General features: G+C 36.6%; 1 protein-coding gene across 3 annotated transcripts in view; it reads right to left on the bottom strand.

The window, feature by feature from the left end:
- The window catches only part of LOC150092574 (terminal uridylyltransferase 4-like), a 583,753-nt gene that overhangs the window by 122,134 nt on the left and 442,857 nt on the right, over positions 1–18,762 (bottom strand). For all 3 annotated transcript variants that reach the window (XM_090414413.1, XM_090414412.1, XM_090414414.1), the window contains exon 19: positions 2,946–3,059. In XM_090414413.1, the coding sequence (XP_090270539.1) occupies positions 2,946–3,059 (114 nt within the window). The remainder of the gene's footprint in view (positions 1–2,945; positions 3,060–18,762) is intronic.

The raw sequence follows: 18,762 nt of genomic DNA, 5'->3' as shown, positions 1-18,762 counted from the left end.
TTAAAAAGGATACATTCCAACACGAACTAAACAATAGATTTAAACATCTTATTATAGATGACACTGCTGATCTATCAGATAGTAATGACATTATTATCCAAAACCTTTTACAATGCTCACTTGAAAGAGGTAGTACCACAGAACAGAAACAAGACAAAATCTCTGAAGAAACAAAACAGCTTATGAAGAAACGAAGAGAAAAGAAACAATCAATTAACCTACAGAATAAAATCGAATACACTGAATTGTGCAAAACAATCAGAAAACGTATCACAGAAGAAATAAGAAAATTCAATTGTAAATTCATACAACAAACAATTAAAAATAATCATAGTCTCAAAAAAGCCAAACAGCAAACAGATGATTGCAGTCAAACTACAAGACGGGACCATTACCAGAGATAGATATGCAATAGCAAAAAGAATTGAAGAATTCTACTCAATATGATATCAGGATGATGAGAATTAAATGAAGAAGAAGGCAACTACGACACAGCTGAAGTACCACAGATTCTATCAGAAGAAGTTATGCAGAGCATCCAAAGCTTCCAAAATGGGAAAGCTGCAGGTGAGGATGGAGTTATAGGTGAATTCTAAAAACAAGTGGAGAAATAATCTACAAACTCTTAGCAAAACTATTTACTTTATGCCTGAAGAAAAATGATGTACCGACAACACCGAAGAAGGCTACCCTAATTCTGATACATAAAAAAAAAGGTGATAGAAGACTTGATGAACTACTGACCTATCAGTGGTCTACAAAGCATTTACAAAAGTCTTAGCTCATAGGCTTTGTGCGACTCTAGAATTAGCACAACCAAAAGAACAGGCAGGCTTTCGAAGGGGCTTTAGTACAATGGGCCATATTCAAGTTGTACAGCAGATTATTGAACGGTGTAATGAATATCAATTACCACTATGTCTTGGTTTTATTGACTATGAGAAAGCTTTTGATTCATTTAAAACTTGTGCAATACTTAAAGCATTACAAAACCAACAAGTGGAGGAGCCCTACATCAGAACCATCAAATCAGCATACACCAATGCCACAGCAGCAATTCATTTCAATGGAAACATCTCTACTGTGGGACAAAACAATACTTGAAAAATAAGGGGATAAACATCCTATGTTGTTTTATAGCCAGTAAGCGAAACTAAATATCGATAACGACGATCCATAAGTTTCATGCCGAAAAACTATCGGCGAGGGCAATTCAAAGTAAAGGTGGAGCAAGCTCCCTCACTATTCTTGATATTTTCTCATAATGTAAAACACAGCTCCTAGGAGATGTAATACTGTCATTACATTATGAGGAGAGGTTCACTACTCAGACCGGTTTCAACCTTTTTTGAGGTCTCATCAGTGAGTAGGTAGACCTGGAAGATATCAAAGCTTAGTGAAAAGAACTTACATACCTTCATTATACAAATGCCATAAAGGTGTAATTATATTTTAGTTAAGATAAAAAGCCAAATGGCAAGTTTTCTGGCACCTTAATATAGAAAATAAGGGGATAAACATCCTATGTTGTTTTATAGCCATTAAGCAAAACTAAAGATCGATAACTACGATCTATAAGTTTCATGCCGAAAAACTATCGGCGAAGGCAATCTCCTAGGAACTGTGTTTTACATTATGAGAAAATATCAAGAATAGTGAGGGAGCTTGCTCCACCTTTACTTTGAATTGCCTTCGCCGATAGTTTTTCGGCATGAAACTTATAGATCGTAGTTATCAATCTTTAGTTCCGCATACTGGCTATAAAACGACATAGGATTTTTATCCCCTTATTTTCTATATTAAGGTGCCAGAAAACTAGCCATTTGGCTTTTTATGTTAACTAAAACAATACTTGATTATTATTGTGGCATGACACCTGCCAGAATCCATAGTCAGTGCAGAGTTACTCTATAACACACAAAGTACCATCTATTTAATTTTTCATTATCCGAACTAAACTTGGTAAAGTAAAAATCATTTCACATAAGTCACATGTTATGTATTGAATGTGTTCAACAAGCAACAAATGCCAGTGAATATTTCAAATGCTAGTAGTGATTTTCAGAATAACAAATGTGTGTGTATGTGCATGTATACAACACACACACACACACACACACACACACACACACACATGTAAATTTTCTGAATTTAAAGAAATTCACAAAGCGAGCAACTTCCTTAAAACTTAAGTAAATAAACCATAATTAACCATATAAATAAGTGTTTCCCAAACTTTCAGTAACTGCATACCTCTATTTTGATTTTGTTAACACTGGCATACTTCCTCTCAGGAAAAGGCAATTTTAGAAAAGTTATAATATTCCATTCAAACGCAAATAATTATAAAGGTTATTTATGTTTATATTTCATCATCATGATTCTAAGGGATAGTCCCTGTCGCTATTGAGAGGTTTCCCTATTTCTAGCTTTCCTCTTTGGTATCTTATAACCACTATAGTTATCATTTGCATTATAATAAATTAGAAATGTGAAACATTTTTTTTAAAATTATTAAATACATTTTTAGTTAAATGAATTCAAATATGCATTCAGCAGAAACAAAAATGATTAAATTTAAAATTTCAATAATGACAATAAAAATTTTAATGAGATGATGAAACTTAGTGACAGTTCGAACCATGCTGCTTAAATGTGATCATTGTCATCATCGAGAGGAGTCTTAATATAAGACATTCAATATATGCTATGAAATATATTTTATTAAAAACTTTCATTAGATTTTTTAGATTTTTATTGAAAAATTAATTAAAGAATAGACCTGCATTTATTTGCAACAATATGGCAACAAAATTATAAAAATAAGGGAAAAAAACTTATTCTTTTTATCCTTCTCTTCCCCAAATTCCTCTCGAGTGCCATAAGGGGAATGTGCACCAAACTTTAGTTAACAATGATATAAAGGATACATAAGAAATGTATACCTCTTGTAAAACAGGTATAACAGGTGGCTTTCTTTGCTGAAGAAAGTAGATCACCATCAAGATATAAGCATATGATGATAGACTGCCACGAGAAGCATCACCAATATCAAGAACCTTGAATTAAAAAAAGGAACAGTAACTAATGTCACAGAAAATAAAACAAAGTACATTTTAACAACATACTCAACATAAATCTATTCAGTTAGCTAGTTATTCACTATTAAGAGAAAATTACACATACTGAAATACTGTGCTCTGAATAATTCCTAATAGTGATAGAGAGAGTGAGAAAAATACAGAACAAGTCACTAAAATGATCATGGCACCAAAATTCAGATATAAAGTAATGCTATAAGTAAAACATAAACCAAATTTTTGGATGTTGCTAATGTGATCAGTAGTAAAATGTTTATATGAAAAAAAATTGGAGGATAGAGAAATCTTATTTTGTCTTGGAATTTGGGTGTTGTCAAATGTGAGATTAGAAGAAAGGGATTCTTGTTTGTGAGAGACAAAACAAGACTGAGTTTTACTAGCATTATAATTAATATGACTCTCAGCACTTCAATGAAGAACAGTTTGGAATTGTGGAAGTTAATATTCTGGAAATTTTTGTGATTTGTGTATTACAAGGTTTGTCAAATGGGAAAGAAAAGAGCAGTGCACTATCATGTATTGGATTTGTAATCTATAGATATATGAAAAAAGAAAACAGAAACAAAAAGAACAGAGTTGTGGAACTAGAGCATTAGTAACAAGTTATGAGGTTTAAAAGAGTTCACCTTCACATGTAATGTTTGTCCAGACAGACAGAAAGATGGTAATCCAGTTGCAGAAGATATACCATATTGATGAGGAGCTTGCTTAACAGGAGTTTGTGCCATCCAATACTAATCAAATGCTGTAGGGATATTAAGAGCAATCACTTTGTGAATTTGAAAACTTTTCCATGGAATCTGTACAAAGTGACATAAGCAAGATCTGCTGCTGATGAACACAGGTAGAGTACCTGCTGTCAATTGTTTATTAGTTCAGAGGCTTGAAGGTTAATGTAAGCTGAGTGCTAATGGTGAATGCTTCTTAGAAAGAACTGAAATGAGTAATATTGAATAGTTAGATAGCAAAGATTTGTTGTCCTTCTTGGGAATTCTTTCAAGTGAAATATGAGAGTATAAAAAAGTAATGTGGAATTGCTTTTTTATACTCTCAGAGAGATAATTCTAGAGCAAAAACCTAAAAAAACAACTGAAGAGATGTAATCAGGACCAGGAGACCTTTTTTAGGTATTCAGTATGAACAAAATCTTCTGATGTCTATCCAGCCAAAAATCAAAAGGGATACTGAATATTATGTGCTTGGAATTGAGGGTGGGAGAAATTACCAAAGTCATCTATGCAAGAATATAAAGAAAAGTAAGAAACCAAGAGACTGACTTTTCCAGGTAACAATACAACAAAACCAACTAGATGAAAAATAGGTGGAAGAAGGATAGAACAAAAGTTATGGCCAATACTGGTTTCTTGTAAGAAACCAGAAAGCATGGCTGACAACTGGACACGATATAAGTTTCTTGTCCTATAGTCCTTTCAAAATAATTTTTCAATATGTGTTGATAATTTGCTTACAGCTGCTTATGGCTTTGGCATAAAAAGGAGATAGATATGTTGATGAAAACCAACTGCCATACCTAGTTCTTTTTGTGTACAGCCCTGGAAAACTTCTAGGAAAACAAGGCTTAGATAAGAGACACAGTAAAACTAATCTGAAGATGGATATTTGGCCGCATGGCCCATTCTAATTTTTATTCAACAATATCCAACCTCAAATTAGTTTCACTGTGGATGAAAAAAAAAAAAGCTCTAGCTTTCTTGGATACTTCAGTTACAAGGTAAGCAGATGGGTCCCTCATGTATGTGGTCAGTTAAACATAAGTCTCCCCTCCCCCCATACACAGGCAGATATCTACATGCAACTTCATGCCACCATGCTGCCCAGAAACTTGGAATTCTCAAAACATTGGCCTCCACCAGGGCTGAGTGAATTTCATCTTGACTAGCACTGCACCAGGAACAGCAGGATATATTCACCCATCATTCCAATAAAATGGATACAACAAAAAACCTCACCAAACCTTCTTAAAGCAGCTCAAGAACCCTGTTCCCAGACTAGACTATAGTACATATACGGTGCCATATCTTTACATCAAAGGTAAAACAGATAAACTGGGCTCACTCCAGTTTATCTGTTTATTCTGATTCTGTGTTGATTATCTGAAACAACAGAGAATCAGAACAGCATACAAGCCTCTAAACAAGATATCTACCTTCCTAAGATCAACATCACCCTCTCTTTTTTCCAGGTATCTACGGCATACCCAGCAAGTGTGAAACTCAGTATTTCAGACAGACAACCTTGGTCAGCAAAAAACAAAAAATACAGTCAGAATGTACAACTCAAAAGCAGACTTTCACAATATGCCTTTGAGAAAGACCTCATCATAGATGGAAGAAAGCCACGTTGCTTCGCAAATCTCAGTTTAAATCGGAGAGACTGTTCCTGGAAGCAGAACAAATTCTAAAGAATCTAGGTTACTGTAACAGAACTGATGGCATGATCTTGCATAGATTTTAGTACACTGCCCAATCTACCTGTCACCATTAATAACAGAGAGTGCTGCTGTTGCCTTCAGGTACATGACTCTCCTTGTTATCAAGGACATTTTGTTTTGTGTCTTCACCGAGTGCTGTATTGTTAAAGTGTCTCTGATAATGCTAACTTGAGCTAAGAAAACATTGGCTTGTATATAATTACTTTTAGTCAGTAAATTAATAATTTGCAGACATGATACAGATGATAGTAATTCTCATAGAAAGGCTTATATGCTGGTTATACATAATTATTAATTGACTTAAGGAATTCACAACGTACAATAGAATATAAATTAAATTAAACTTTAATATATATTTCCAACATTTCAGCAACGTCACATTGCCATTTTCAAAGGAACTTACAATAAAGACATGTGCACGCAGGCACTACATACAGTAAATGAGGACGAAGTAGGAAGCTATCGTTTTTCCTAAAAGTCCTGATGGTGTCCCCTAGTGGGCTATGTATGTTTCCCAATCTCACTGGGGCAGTCTCATGCAACCAAATTTGTTGAGGTTTGGCATGTTTCTTAGAGCTGAGGCTGATTCCATGAAAAGTCTTTCAAACTTGAACTTGCTACGGTGTATTATTGTGGCTTTCTTCCACCGTATTCTGTGGCGTGTATCCAGAGCATGGTCTACAAGACCAGAATGGCTATACTGTGAAAACGGATATAGTCCTTGTGTTCTGAAATTCTGATATTTGCTGTCCTGCCTGTTTGGCCAAAGTAGGACAGCTTACAGCTGCAAGGGACCTGGTATACACCAGGTAGGTCTAGGGGAAGTGGTTGGTCTTTAATGGAGCTGCGTGCACGTGTCTTTATTGTAAGTTCCTTTGAAAATGGCAACGTGACGTTGCCGAAATATTGGAAACATATAAAGTTTAATTTAATTTATAATCTATTGTACATTGTGAATTCCTTAAGTCAATTAATAAAAATGATACAGATGATATCTGAAGTAACATTCTGAACCTGGCTGCAGTGTCCTTGTCATAAGGCAGCAACTAACATCTCGTCAGATTCCTTCATTTTATCTACCTCTCTTGTTTGGAATAATCTTTCTCCCATACTATTTTTCCAACTGAGTACAACTTCCCACTCTTTAAGAAATATATCAATGGGCTACATTTTTAGCACTTGCTCACACATAGCACTGTAGTGTGACCATTCATGTGTGGGGTCGTCATCATCATCATCATCATAAAAAATAAAAAAAACCTCAGCTTTGTCGACATTAATCCCAATGTGGCATAGTATCCCACATAGCTAAAAGACTCTTTACTTGATATAAGAAATGCATTTCAGAACATTAGAAGCAGATGACACAGTTCATAGTGCCTGTATAGGTAAATAAGTAACTAATGTGCCTTTGGTAGTATTTCAATTTTATGTACTTTTGTGTAATTTGAATGGAATTCCATTAAAATGCAGCAACTATACTGTTGAGCATTTTAATGGAATTCCATTAGATGTTATCTGGAAAGAAGCTGTGAACCTCACAACAGAACTAATTTTGAACTAGTGGTATAGGAATGTACAAGTGTGTAGATAAGCTTAGCTGAAAGTTTATTTTCCACTTGGTTAGAGTATAATAAATTTAGTTTAATCCTTTATCCAAGTGAGCAAACAAAGTTTGCGCCTGAAAGTATCTTCAGGACTGGGTTAAGGTGGTACACACCAGGGCAACTCGTTGCAAAGGTGGAGCCACTCCTATCCTAGTATCTCCTATAATGCAAAACACATCTCCTTACGGATATGTCTATTGTTATGCATTAAGGGAAGGGCCACTACCCAGACCGGTTTCGACCTTTATTGAGGTCTCTTCAGTGGGAGCCAGGCCCAAGTCGAGATATCAGGCAGAAGCATTAGCAGGTCATCTCCACCTATAGGAATTGCCAATTGGTGTGCCACCCTTTTTTAATAAATTACTCTGGATTTAGAGAAAGATGTTGAAAGTTTATTTTCCACTTGGTTAGAGTATAATAAATTTAGTTTAATCCTTTATCCAAGTGTGAGCAAACAAAGTTTGCGCCTGAAAGTATCTTCAGGACTGGGTTAAGGTGGTACACACCAGGGCAACTCGTTGCAAAGGTGGAGCAAGCTACCAACACTCCTATCCTAGTATCTCCTATAATGCAAAACACATCTCCTTGCGGATATGTCTATTGTTATGCATTCCCTTAATGCATAACAATAGACATATCCGCAAGGAGATGTGTTTTGCATTATAGGAGATACTAGGATAGGAGTGTTGGTAGCTTGCTCCACCTTTGCAACGAGTTGCCCTGGTGTGTACCACCTTAACCCAGTCCTGAAGATACTTTCAGGCGCAAACTTTGTTTGCTCACACTTGGATAAGCTTAGCTGTTGGGTTGTTCACCAGTAATTTTGAACTTTAATTCATAATATCAAAACAACAAAATAAATGATATTTATTTGTCTATTTAGCTATTAATATTTCAATGGTTTTATACATATCACTAGAGCACAAGTAGTTTGTCCCTCTATGCAAACACTACCCATCAGTTATTAGTGGAAATAGTTATAAAACTGTAAGAGCCAACTAAATAAAATAAAATAAAATAAACCTATAGTCAGGTGTCATCTATTTCTGGATAAAGAGAACTTTATAGTATTGTCTACCTTAAAATTACTTCCTCAGAGATATTTGGAAATTAATATAGCCTGTACAAGTTGAGGTTAAGGGCATGTCTATAGCTGCTGTTAATTTCAAAAAAGTCTCTCTTTCAAAACAATTTCTGTTTAGTACTTTGGTTTTCTTCCATCTAATCCTGTGTGAAGAGCTGCGTAAAGTGTATTTATGTTCTCAGAGAAAGATATCAACGAGGGGCATCCTGGTAAATTTTTAAGAACTAGCTCAGTTAAAAAAAAAAAAAAAGAAAAAGAAAAAAAAAAGGAGGTGGCTGTCTTTGTGAGAATTACCCCTCTTCAAAAGTATAAATGAATTCCATTATCACATCTGGATTGGAGATCCAAGGCCTCCCTAAGAATTCCTTGATATTCAGAAGAGAACAATTTACTTAATAGATGACCCTTCCCTCAGAGACTCCCTTCAGCACTTATTATAGGTGTTTTAGAGCTGTGCCTTTTCTATAGGTACATTCATGGGCATTCCTCCTCTGAACTGGCTGCTACCATTCCTGCACCTTCTTCTATGTAAGAACTAGAGCAGCCACTGATGAACACCAATATGCTGTCCAGCTCCAAATGCAACAAACTAACTTCTCGTCAGCTTCCTTCATTCTATCCACCTCTCTTGTTTGGAATAATCTTTCTCCCATACTGTTTTTCCAACTGAGTACAACTTTCCACTCTTTAAGAAATATATCAACGGGTGCATTTTTAGCACTTGCCCACACATGGTACTGTAGTGTTATAGATCTTGTGACCTTTCATGTGTGGGGTCATAAAAAATTAAAAAAAATAAAAACATCTTCTTAATTTTTTGCCTGGGCCACTTCTTCTTAGGGTTATGATCTTATTAGCTTAATAACAATTTCAGAAATATGAAATTTCTGACAGACATTGAAAACCTGAATGTTAAGAAGTTGCCCAGGCAAAGTTGGCAGTGGAGACAATCCTTACACAAGCAGTTGCATAGGGAAGGATGTTGTGGAAAGAAAGCACAAAGGGTGTGCTGAAATAAGCCCCCTCCCCCTCTCCCCCTCCCCATATACAACCATATCAATCAATGGTTGTTAGCCACTGTGGACTGAAGTGAATGCTACTCTACAATTTATAGCCATTGTCGGTTTAACAACAGGCTCGCATGAGCTATCTCCAGCACACCAATGATAACAGATCTTTCTATATGTGCATAGTAAGCCAGTTCACAAGTGCAGAGCACTTCCTTTTTTATCTATTTTTGTTTAGATAAAATACTAAATGACTATAGAATCACACATGTACCACAGGAAAAATTAATTTATTATACATATATTTCATCTTAGGTTTAATAAGACATCAAAAATGTTTTATTACACATATTAGAACAAAGAACAACAATAAGGAATTTGAATAAAGAAACAGCAGAGCACGTGGGATCCAATGGCAATCCATTCCAATCACGCACCACCCAATGAGAGAAAAATCTAGCCCTCACCCCTTCTTAGCTTCAAGGATGTCCTCTTGTCCTTTTCTCCTTCCCTCCATAAACTGAAATCCTGTATGACCTTTTCAGAAGTTTGTAAGTCTCAATCATATCACCCCTTTTTCTCCTGTTTGCTAGTGTCTGCAGTCTATCTAAAATTCTCAATCTGTCTTCATAATCAATATTCCACAATCCTGCTATCATTTTTAACACACTCCTTTGCACTCTCTCCAATATATCAGAATCACAACAGAAACCAGGAGACCAGACCTGCACACAACAGTCCAAGTGAGATCTTATCAAGGCCTTGTAAAGAGGAAAAATGACATTCTTATTTTTACATGTGAAGTCCATTTCAGCATTCCAATTATCTTCTCATAGTAAGACTTATACGTTGGTTAGACATAACTGGTAATTAGTTTACGGAATTAACAACGCATATAAAGTATAATAATTAAAAGTAACTTTAATGAATAACTTCTATATTTCGGCAATGTCACATTGCCATCTTCGGGAACATAAAGATATGGTACGTGCACTCAGGAACTAACACAAAGCAAATGAAGAAGAAAGCAAGAAACTAATATTGTTCCTAAAGTCCTAATGGTGCCCTCTTGCGGGCTAATTTGGTAGTCTTGGCAGTTGGGCTGAAGTTCTCATAATGAAAGTCTCCCAAATTTGGGGCAGTTTCATGCACCCAAATTTGTTGAGGTTAGGAACGTTTTTTAGAGCTGCTGAAGATTCTTTGAATAATCTTTTGTATTTAAACTTGCAGCGATGGATTATTTTTGTTTTCTTCCAACGAATTTTATGGTGGGTATCTAAGGCATGGTCTGCCAGCCCAGAGCGGCTGTACTGGTGAAACTGGATGTAGTCTTGGTGTTCTGAAATCCTGATATTTGTTGTTCTGCCTGTTTGGCCAAATTAGGACAATTTGCAGCTGCAAGGGATGTGGTATACACCAGGTAGGTCTAGGGGAAGTGGTTGGTCTTTGGTAGAGTGGATAAGGGATGCCAACTTTTTATATGGTCTGTAACAGGAAGTAAGGTCATATTTTTTGAGGATATTGGTTATTTTTTCAGAGGTGCCCTTGATGTAGGGGATGGTGATAGACTTGGTGTAATCTTTATTGTGGAGGGGGGTTGTGGTTTACAGGTTTTAGTATTTTTTGGATTTTTTTGGGGTTATAGCCATTGGCTAAGAAAGTGTTGAGGATGTGGTTTAGTTCAATGGTTAGGGCCTTGTCATCTGAGCAGATTAATTTTGCCCTGTTATATAGTGTTTTCATCACCCCATATTGTTGTGAGGGGGGGGGATTGCTGGTGAATGTATCTGCCAGTGTGGGTGGGTTTTCTGTAAACAGAGAAAACCAAAGATCCATCAAGCTGGCGGGTGATTAAAGTGTCTAGGAAGGGGAGGGTGTTGTTTTCCTCTTTTTCTAAGGTGAACTGGACTCTGGGATGTTGGTTGTTTAAGTGTGTTAGGAAGGAGTGGAGTGTGTCTGAGCCATGTGGCCAATTAGCAAACACATCATCCACATAACGAAGCCAAATAGTGGGTTTTTGTGGGGCGGATTTTAAGGCTTTCTCTTCAAATGTCTCCATAAAGAAATTGGCCAAGGGTGGGGAAAGTGGTGAACCCATGGCTGTCCCCTCTATCTGTTTGTAGAACTTTCCTTGCCAAACGAAATAGCCTGAGTTTATTGTGAACTGAAATAGGGCTGAGATATCAGGAGGAAACTTGGCTTGGATGAGCTCAAGGGTTTCTTTGAGTGGGACATTAGTGATTAGGGAGGAGACATCAAAACTGACCATTATGTCAGTGTGTTGGAGTGTGAGGTTTTCTGTACTGGCTTTAAAGTGGGCCGAGTTTTTTTTATGTGTGATGGTGTGTTGCCAGTGTAGTGTGTGAGCGTTTTGGCTAAATGTTTGGCTAATTTATATGTGGGGGAATCAATGCCATCCACTATGGGACGCAATGGCACATTTTGTTTATGTATTTTTGGGAGTCCATATAATCGGGGGGGTCTAGAGTTATAAGGTTTAAGTTTGTTGGTGACTTCCACAGGCCAAGAAGTGACTTTCTTAAGGAGTCTGTGGATAGTTCTAATCTGAGAGCTGGTCGGATTATATTCAATGGGGAGGTAAGTAGTACGGTCTCGTACTAAAGAATTTAGCTTACCTTTGTAGTCTTTTTGATTGAGTACCACAGTGGCGCTTCCCTTATCAGCTTTGGTGATTACTATTTTTTTTTTTGTTGTTTTTCAATTCTTGTAGGGCTGTATATTCATTTTTGGATAAGTTGGATTTTGAAGATTTGGCTTTAGTGAGAACATTTGGGTGCATGAAACTGCCCCAAATTTGGGAGGCTTTCCTAACCTCACGTTCCTAACCTAAACAAATTTGGGTGCATGAAACTGCCCAAAATTTGAGAGACTTTCATTATGAGACCTTCAGCCCAACTGCCAAGACTACCAAATTAGCCCACAAGAGGGCACCATTAGGACTTTAGGAACAATATTAGTTTCTTGCTTTCTTCCTCATTTGCTTTGTGTTAGTTCCTGAGTGCACATACCACATCTTTATGTTCCCGAAGATGGCAATGTGACATTGCTGAAATATAGAAGTTATTCATTAAAGTTACCTTTAATTAATATACTTTATATGCGTTGTTAATTCCGTAAACTAATTACCAGTTATGTCTAACCAACGTATAAGTCTTACTACTAGCATCAAGATCATCCACGGAGATGCAATCGCACGAAAGGACCGTCAATACGGCAAATTGGGGTTGAAGATATCGAGGCAAATAAATAGTCTGACATTCCTAAAACGCTGCCGGGATAACAGAGTAATCCCTAATTGTGTCAAATTGAAGCACCGTTTCACTTCCGTGAAAGCTCTACGCATTTATAACCACACTAGCTTCACCCTGTTAAGAGAACAAATTACCGCGACGCGCGTTCTCCTTGCCGATGAAAACAAAACCTTACGGGCGCTAGAGGAAGAGCTTTCTAATACACTCGGCCTTGATCTATGGTCTATACTTCATGAGATCTCATGCACATCAGCAAGAAAGGAATTCGAAAAAATACGTAGTCGGCACGTGAAAAAATACAAAAACCTGACAAAGACTTCTACTTCTGTACCCCAGCCACCACTCAACACTGTAGTCAACCTCTCGTCGGCAATTTTAAAGCCTGAAGCACTCACCGCACTTTCACGTGGTCACAATTTCGCCCTAGCTCCTAAAAGGATACCTGCTGAAGAAATCATGATCCAAATAGAGCGTGGAATTCGCAACCTGCCTAACCATATCGCCAACAACGTGAGACTGGATGTAGTCGGTGTTCTCACTAAAACCAAACCTCCAAAATCCAACTTATCCAAAAACGAATATACAGCCCTACAAGAATTGAAAAACAACAAAAACATAGTAATCACCAAAGCTGATAAGGGAAGCGCCACTGTGGTACTCAATCAAAAAGACTACAAAGGTAAGCTAAATTCTTTAGTACGAGACCGTACTACTTACCTCCCCACTGAATATAATTCGACCAGCTCTCAGATTAGAACTATCCACAGACTCCTTAAGAAAGTCACTTCTTGGCCTGTGGAAGTCACCAACAAACTTAAACCTTATAACTCTAGACTCCCCCGATTATATGGACTCCCAAAAATACATAAACAAAATGTGCCATTGCGTCCCATAGTGGATGGCATTGATTTCCCCCACATATAAATTAGAAAAACATGTAGCCAAAACGCTCACACACTACACTGGCAACACACCATTACACATAAAAAACTCAGCCCACTTTAAAGCCAGTATAGAAAACCTCACACTCCAACACACTGACATAATGGTCAGTTTTGATGTCTCCTCCCTATTCACTAATGTCTCACTCAAAGAAACCCTTGAGCTCATCCAAGCCAAGTTTCCTCCCGATATCTCAGCCCTATTTCAGTTCACAATGAACTCAGGCTATTTCGTTTGGCAAGGAAAGTTCTACAAACAGATAGAGGGGACAGCCATGGGTTCACCACTTTCCCCACCCTTGGCCAATTTCTTTATGGAGACATTTGAAGAGAAAGCCTTAAACTCCGCCCCACAAAAACCCACTATTTGGCTTCGTTATGTGGATGATGTGTTTGCTAATTGGCCACATGGCTCAGACACACTCCACTCCTTCCTAACACACTTAAACAACCAACATCACAGAGTCCAGTTCACCTTAGAAAAAGAGGAAAACAACACCCTCCCCTTCCTAGACACTTTAATCACCCGCCAGCTTGATGGATCTTTGGTTTTCTCTGTTTACAGAAAACCCACCCACACTGGCAGATACATTCACCAGCAATCTCCCCCCCCCCCTTCACAACAATATGGGGTGATAAAAACACTATATAACAGGGCAAAATTAATCTGCTTAGATGACAAGGCCCTGACCATTGAACTAAACCACATCCTCAACACTTTCTTAGCCAATGGCTATAACCCCAAAAAAATCCAAAAAATACTAAAACTTGTAAACCACAACCCCCCTCCACAATAAAGATTACACCAAGTCTATCACCATCCCCTACATCAAGGGCACCTCTGAAAAAATAACGAATATCCTCAAAAAATATGACCTTACTTCCTGTTACAGACCATATAAAAAGTTGGCATCCCTTATCCACTCTACCAAAGACCAACCACTTCACCTAGACCTACCTGGTGTATACCACGTCCCTTGCAGCTGCAAATTGTCCTAATTTGGCCAAACAGGCAGAACAACAAATATCAGGATTTCAGAACACCAAGACTATATCCGGTTTCACCAGTACAGCCGCTCTGGGCTGGCAGACCATGCCTTAGATACCCACCATAAAATTCGTTGGAAGAAAACAAAAATAATCCATCGGCGCAAGTTTAAATACGAAAGATTATTCAAAGAATCTTCAGCAGCTCTAAAAAACGTTCCTAACCTCAACAAATTTGGGTGCATGAAACTGCCCCAAATTTGGGAGACTTTCATTATGAGAACTTTAGCCCAACTGCCAAGACTACCAAATTAGCCCGCAAGAGGGCACCATTAGGACTTTAGGAACAATATTAGTTTCTTGCTTTCTTCCTCATTGGCTTTGTGTTAGTTCCTGATGCACATACCATATCTTTATGTTCCCGAAGATGGCAATGTGACATTGTCGAAATACAGAAGTTATTCATTAAAGTTACCTTTAATTAATATACTTTATATGCGTTGTTAATTCCGTAAACTAATTAATAATTATCTTCTCAGTTGTATTTGCAATTTGTGCCACATGATCCCTGAACTTCAACTTCCTATCTATTAACAGTCCAAGATCCCTAGCCTCATCAGTTTTTTCTAGCCTAATCCCACCGACATAATACGACATTGGATATCTAATCACGGCAAAGTAATGACTTTACATTAGTGACATTGAACTGACATCCATTTTCCTGTATCCACAATTCCAGCCTATTCAAAATCATTCTGCAAGTACTGCATTATCAGTAGCATTCCTGATACCCTACCTATCTTTGCATCATCAACAAATAGCTGTATGTCACTTGTCAAATCCTTCCCAATATCATTAATGAACATATTGAATATCAGTGGACCAAGCACTGATCTTTGTGGTACACCACTAGTTACCTTAAATCTTGCAGACTCACATCTCACATATACCACTTTTTAATATCTGTCAGTAAGCCATCCTCTTACCCATGCTAATATTCTGTAGCCCAAACTCATATTCTCCAATTTTTGCAACAGTCAACATGCTGTATTCTGTCAAAAGCCTTAGCAAAATCCAACAATATAATGGTGTATCCATTCCCCTTGTCTAGTTCAATGGTAACATTATTATAGAATGTGAACAAGTTGCTAAAACATGACCTTCCCTTAATAAACCCATGTTGCTCATTGCAAAGTAGAGATTCACTGCCAACCCATTTCTGAAAGCAAGCCCTAACCGATTTTTCCAAAATCTTCACCACCACCCTTGAGATACTAATTAGTCAATAGTTGGATACATCAGTCTTTGCACAACCCTTGTGCAATGGAATTATCATACATTCTTTCCATTCCTGCAGAATCTTTCCTGTTTTTGAGACTCATATTAAACAGTCGGTTCAGCTGAACACTCTTTTAGCACACATGCTGATATCCCATCAGTCCCTTTGCTGATTTCTTATTCAGTTTCAGCAACAGCTTTAATAGCTTATCCTCATACACCTGTGTTTCTTCATCCAGTGAAGAGGTAGCAGTGAGCTCAATCTTGCATACACCAGTTTGATAGCGTTTAACAAAAATGGGCACCCATTAGTTGAACAACCTCTTCTGCACCTGTAACCCTCACGGCATCTGCATTCAGATGAGATATTGTTTCATATTCATTCTTTGTTTTACTTGCAGCATACTGATAGAATTCTTGTGGATTGTCTTTAGAACACAGAGCCAGTTTCTTTTCATACTCAGATTTTGCTTTCCATACAAGAGTTGTGACTATTCTAACCTGCTGCTTATAACTTTCATAACAGACATCATCCGTATGCACGCAGTATTCCTTCCAGATCATCCTTTTCTAATGAATCTCTTGCTTAATAAGATTGCACATCCATTTGACTCCTATCCTATTTATTGTTTGAACTCTCGAGACACACTTTGATATCGCATCACTTAAGTATTGTTTAAATGCTCCCCATGCACTGACGATAATCTTCCCATCCAGCAACAGATCCCATTCCACTGAACTCAGGATACTCCTCAGGTGGACATAATTTCCTGCTTTGTAGTTCAGCATGTAACTTTTCCTGAATGGAACATTCATAAACTTAGTCATTTCCCAAGTGAGTACTGCATGGTCACTGTCACCAACCAGAGGAAGAATAGTTATTCTTTCTTGTAGATAAACTTATACGTTGGTAATACATGACTATTAAATTATTTCAGGAAATTACAACGTATACTAAAAAAATATTAATTAAAAGAAAACTTTAATCAATATTTCCTATATTTCAGCAATGTTACAATGCGATCTTCATGGGAACATAAAACTATGATATGTGCATATAGGAACTAACAAATGAAGCCGAAGAGAGTAACTAACAATGTTCCTAGAGTCCTAATGGCTCCTCCTAGTGGGCTAAATTGGGTTGTCTTGGCTGTTGGGCTGATGTCCTCATGATGCAGGCATCCCAAATTTGGGGTAGTCTCATGCACCCAAATTTGTTGAGGTTTGGGAAGTTTTTCAGAGCTGAGGCTGATTCCATGAACAATCTTTTATATTTATATTTGCTGCAGTGTAGTAAAGTGGCTTTCTTATAGCCACTTTACAGAAGTAAAGTGGCTATATTCTGTAAACCCAATTTGGCCCACTAGGGAGCACCTTTAGGACTCTAGGAACAACGTTAGTTCTCTTTGGCCTCATTTGCTCGTTTGTCTTTAAGTTGGGCTCATCAGTGAGTCTAGGTCTACCTAACTCACTGATGAGACCTCAATAAAGGTTGAAACCGGTCTGGGTAGTGACCTTCTCTCATAATGTAGAACAGTAATACAGCTCCTAGGAGCTAAGTTCACATTATGGGTAAATATCAAGAATAGTGATCGGAGCTTGCTCCACCTTTGACATGAGTTGCCTCAGCTTGCACTACCTTAAGGGTCAGTTGTTGCAGTATCCAGGTATTTGCTTATGCTTGGAATCGCCAAACTTTATATAGTTTCTACTATATTCGGCATGAAACTCTTTGAGTTTCTTATTCGGCTAAGAAACGATATGGGATGTAATATCCCTTAACTTAAACAAATATAAACCATTTATTATAACTACAGCATTTAAATTCATTAAAATAAATAAATAAACACTTTAAAGCAAAATTATAAATATATATATAATTTTTTTGCTAATGTATATATACTGTACAACTGTACCAATTAGTTACTATTATTAATCTATACATAATCTCTCTCTCTCTCTCTCTCTTTCTATATATATATATATATATATATTACTTATTCATTATATAAAAAACTCTATGATCTTCATTGTTAATATTAGAACAACGTGTGTAAAATACATAATATAAGAACAAAAAAATATTTAAAAAAGTTTTATTCGCTGGCTCAGCAGAAGTCAATTTTTAGAAAGATCTCTTGTTTTAATTAACGATATAAAAATTTTTCTTGGTGAAAAAGGAGATATTTATCCACAATTGAGTGATAAAAGATGGCTGTTACATTTATGATTTTTAGTAGATTTCTGTACGAAATTAAGCAATTTACATTCAGAGTTACAAGGTAGAGATAAAAATTTCATTGACATGTTCAAGTTCAATAAAAACTTTCCAACAATTAAATTAAGGGGATAAAAATCCGTTATTATTTTACAGCCAGTATGCGAAACTCTGAAATCAAAAACTATGATTAAAGAGTTTCACGCCGAAGAACTTCTTCATATCAACTTGACTATGAAAATATAGCCGTTTGGCTTTTTAACTTTCCAACAATACTTACTTTTATTAAAGAAAAATATAAATGACCACGAATTTAGACATCTCCCATATTTATTAAAATTTTTTGAACAAAATCAAGAAATGCTTCGCTATGATTTAAAAGAATTTATTTGTGAAATAGAATTAGTTGAGGAAGAAATAAATTCAAGATTTAAAGATTTTAATAAAACTGAAATGATTGTATCTTTTATCAATAATCCATTTCAAGAAAACTTGAACATCACAGAAATTTCAAATAAAATTAGTGGGCTGTTTGATATAAACCAAGCTGAAGTAGAACTTGAGATAATAAACATTCAGAATAGTTTACATTTAAAATTAATAAACAATGAAGTCATCTGGAAGTATGCACATGAAAATTTCCCAATATTAACTGATAGTGGGTGAAAAATACTTGTCAGAATCCACTTTTTCAAATATGACTGTCATAAAAAATCAATTAAGAAACCAAATTACAAATGATGATTGTCTGCGATTGGCCACTTCTTCATATCAACTTGACTATGAAAATATTGCGAGGTCCAAACAATGCCAAA

The sequence above is a fragment of the Typopeltis vanoorti genome, chromosome 25 (genome assembly GCF_054136105.1).
Source record: "Typopeltis vanoorti isolate ZY-2024b chromosome 25, IOZ_Tvanoo_1.0, whole genome shotgun sequence".
NCBI classification, from domain to species: Eukaryota; Metazoa; Arthropoda; class Arachnida; order Uropygi; family Thelyphonidae; genus Typopeltis; species Typopeltis vanoorti.
The sequence above is the reverse complement of the archived record's forward strand: the minus strand, read 5'-3'. Positions and strand labels throughout refer to the sequence as shown.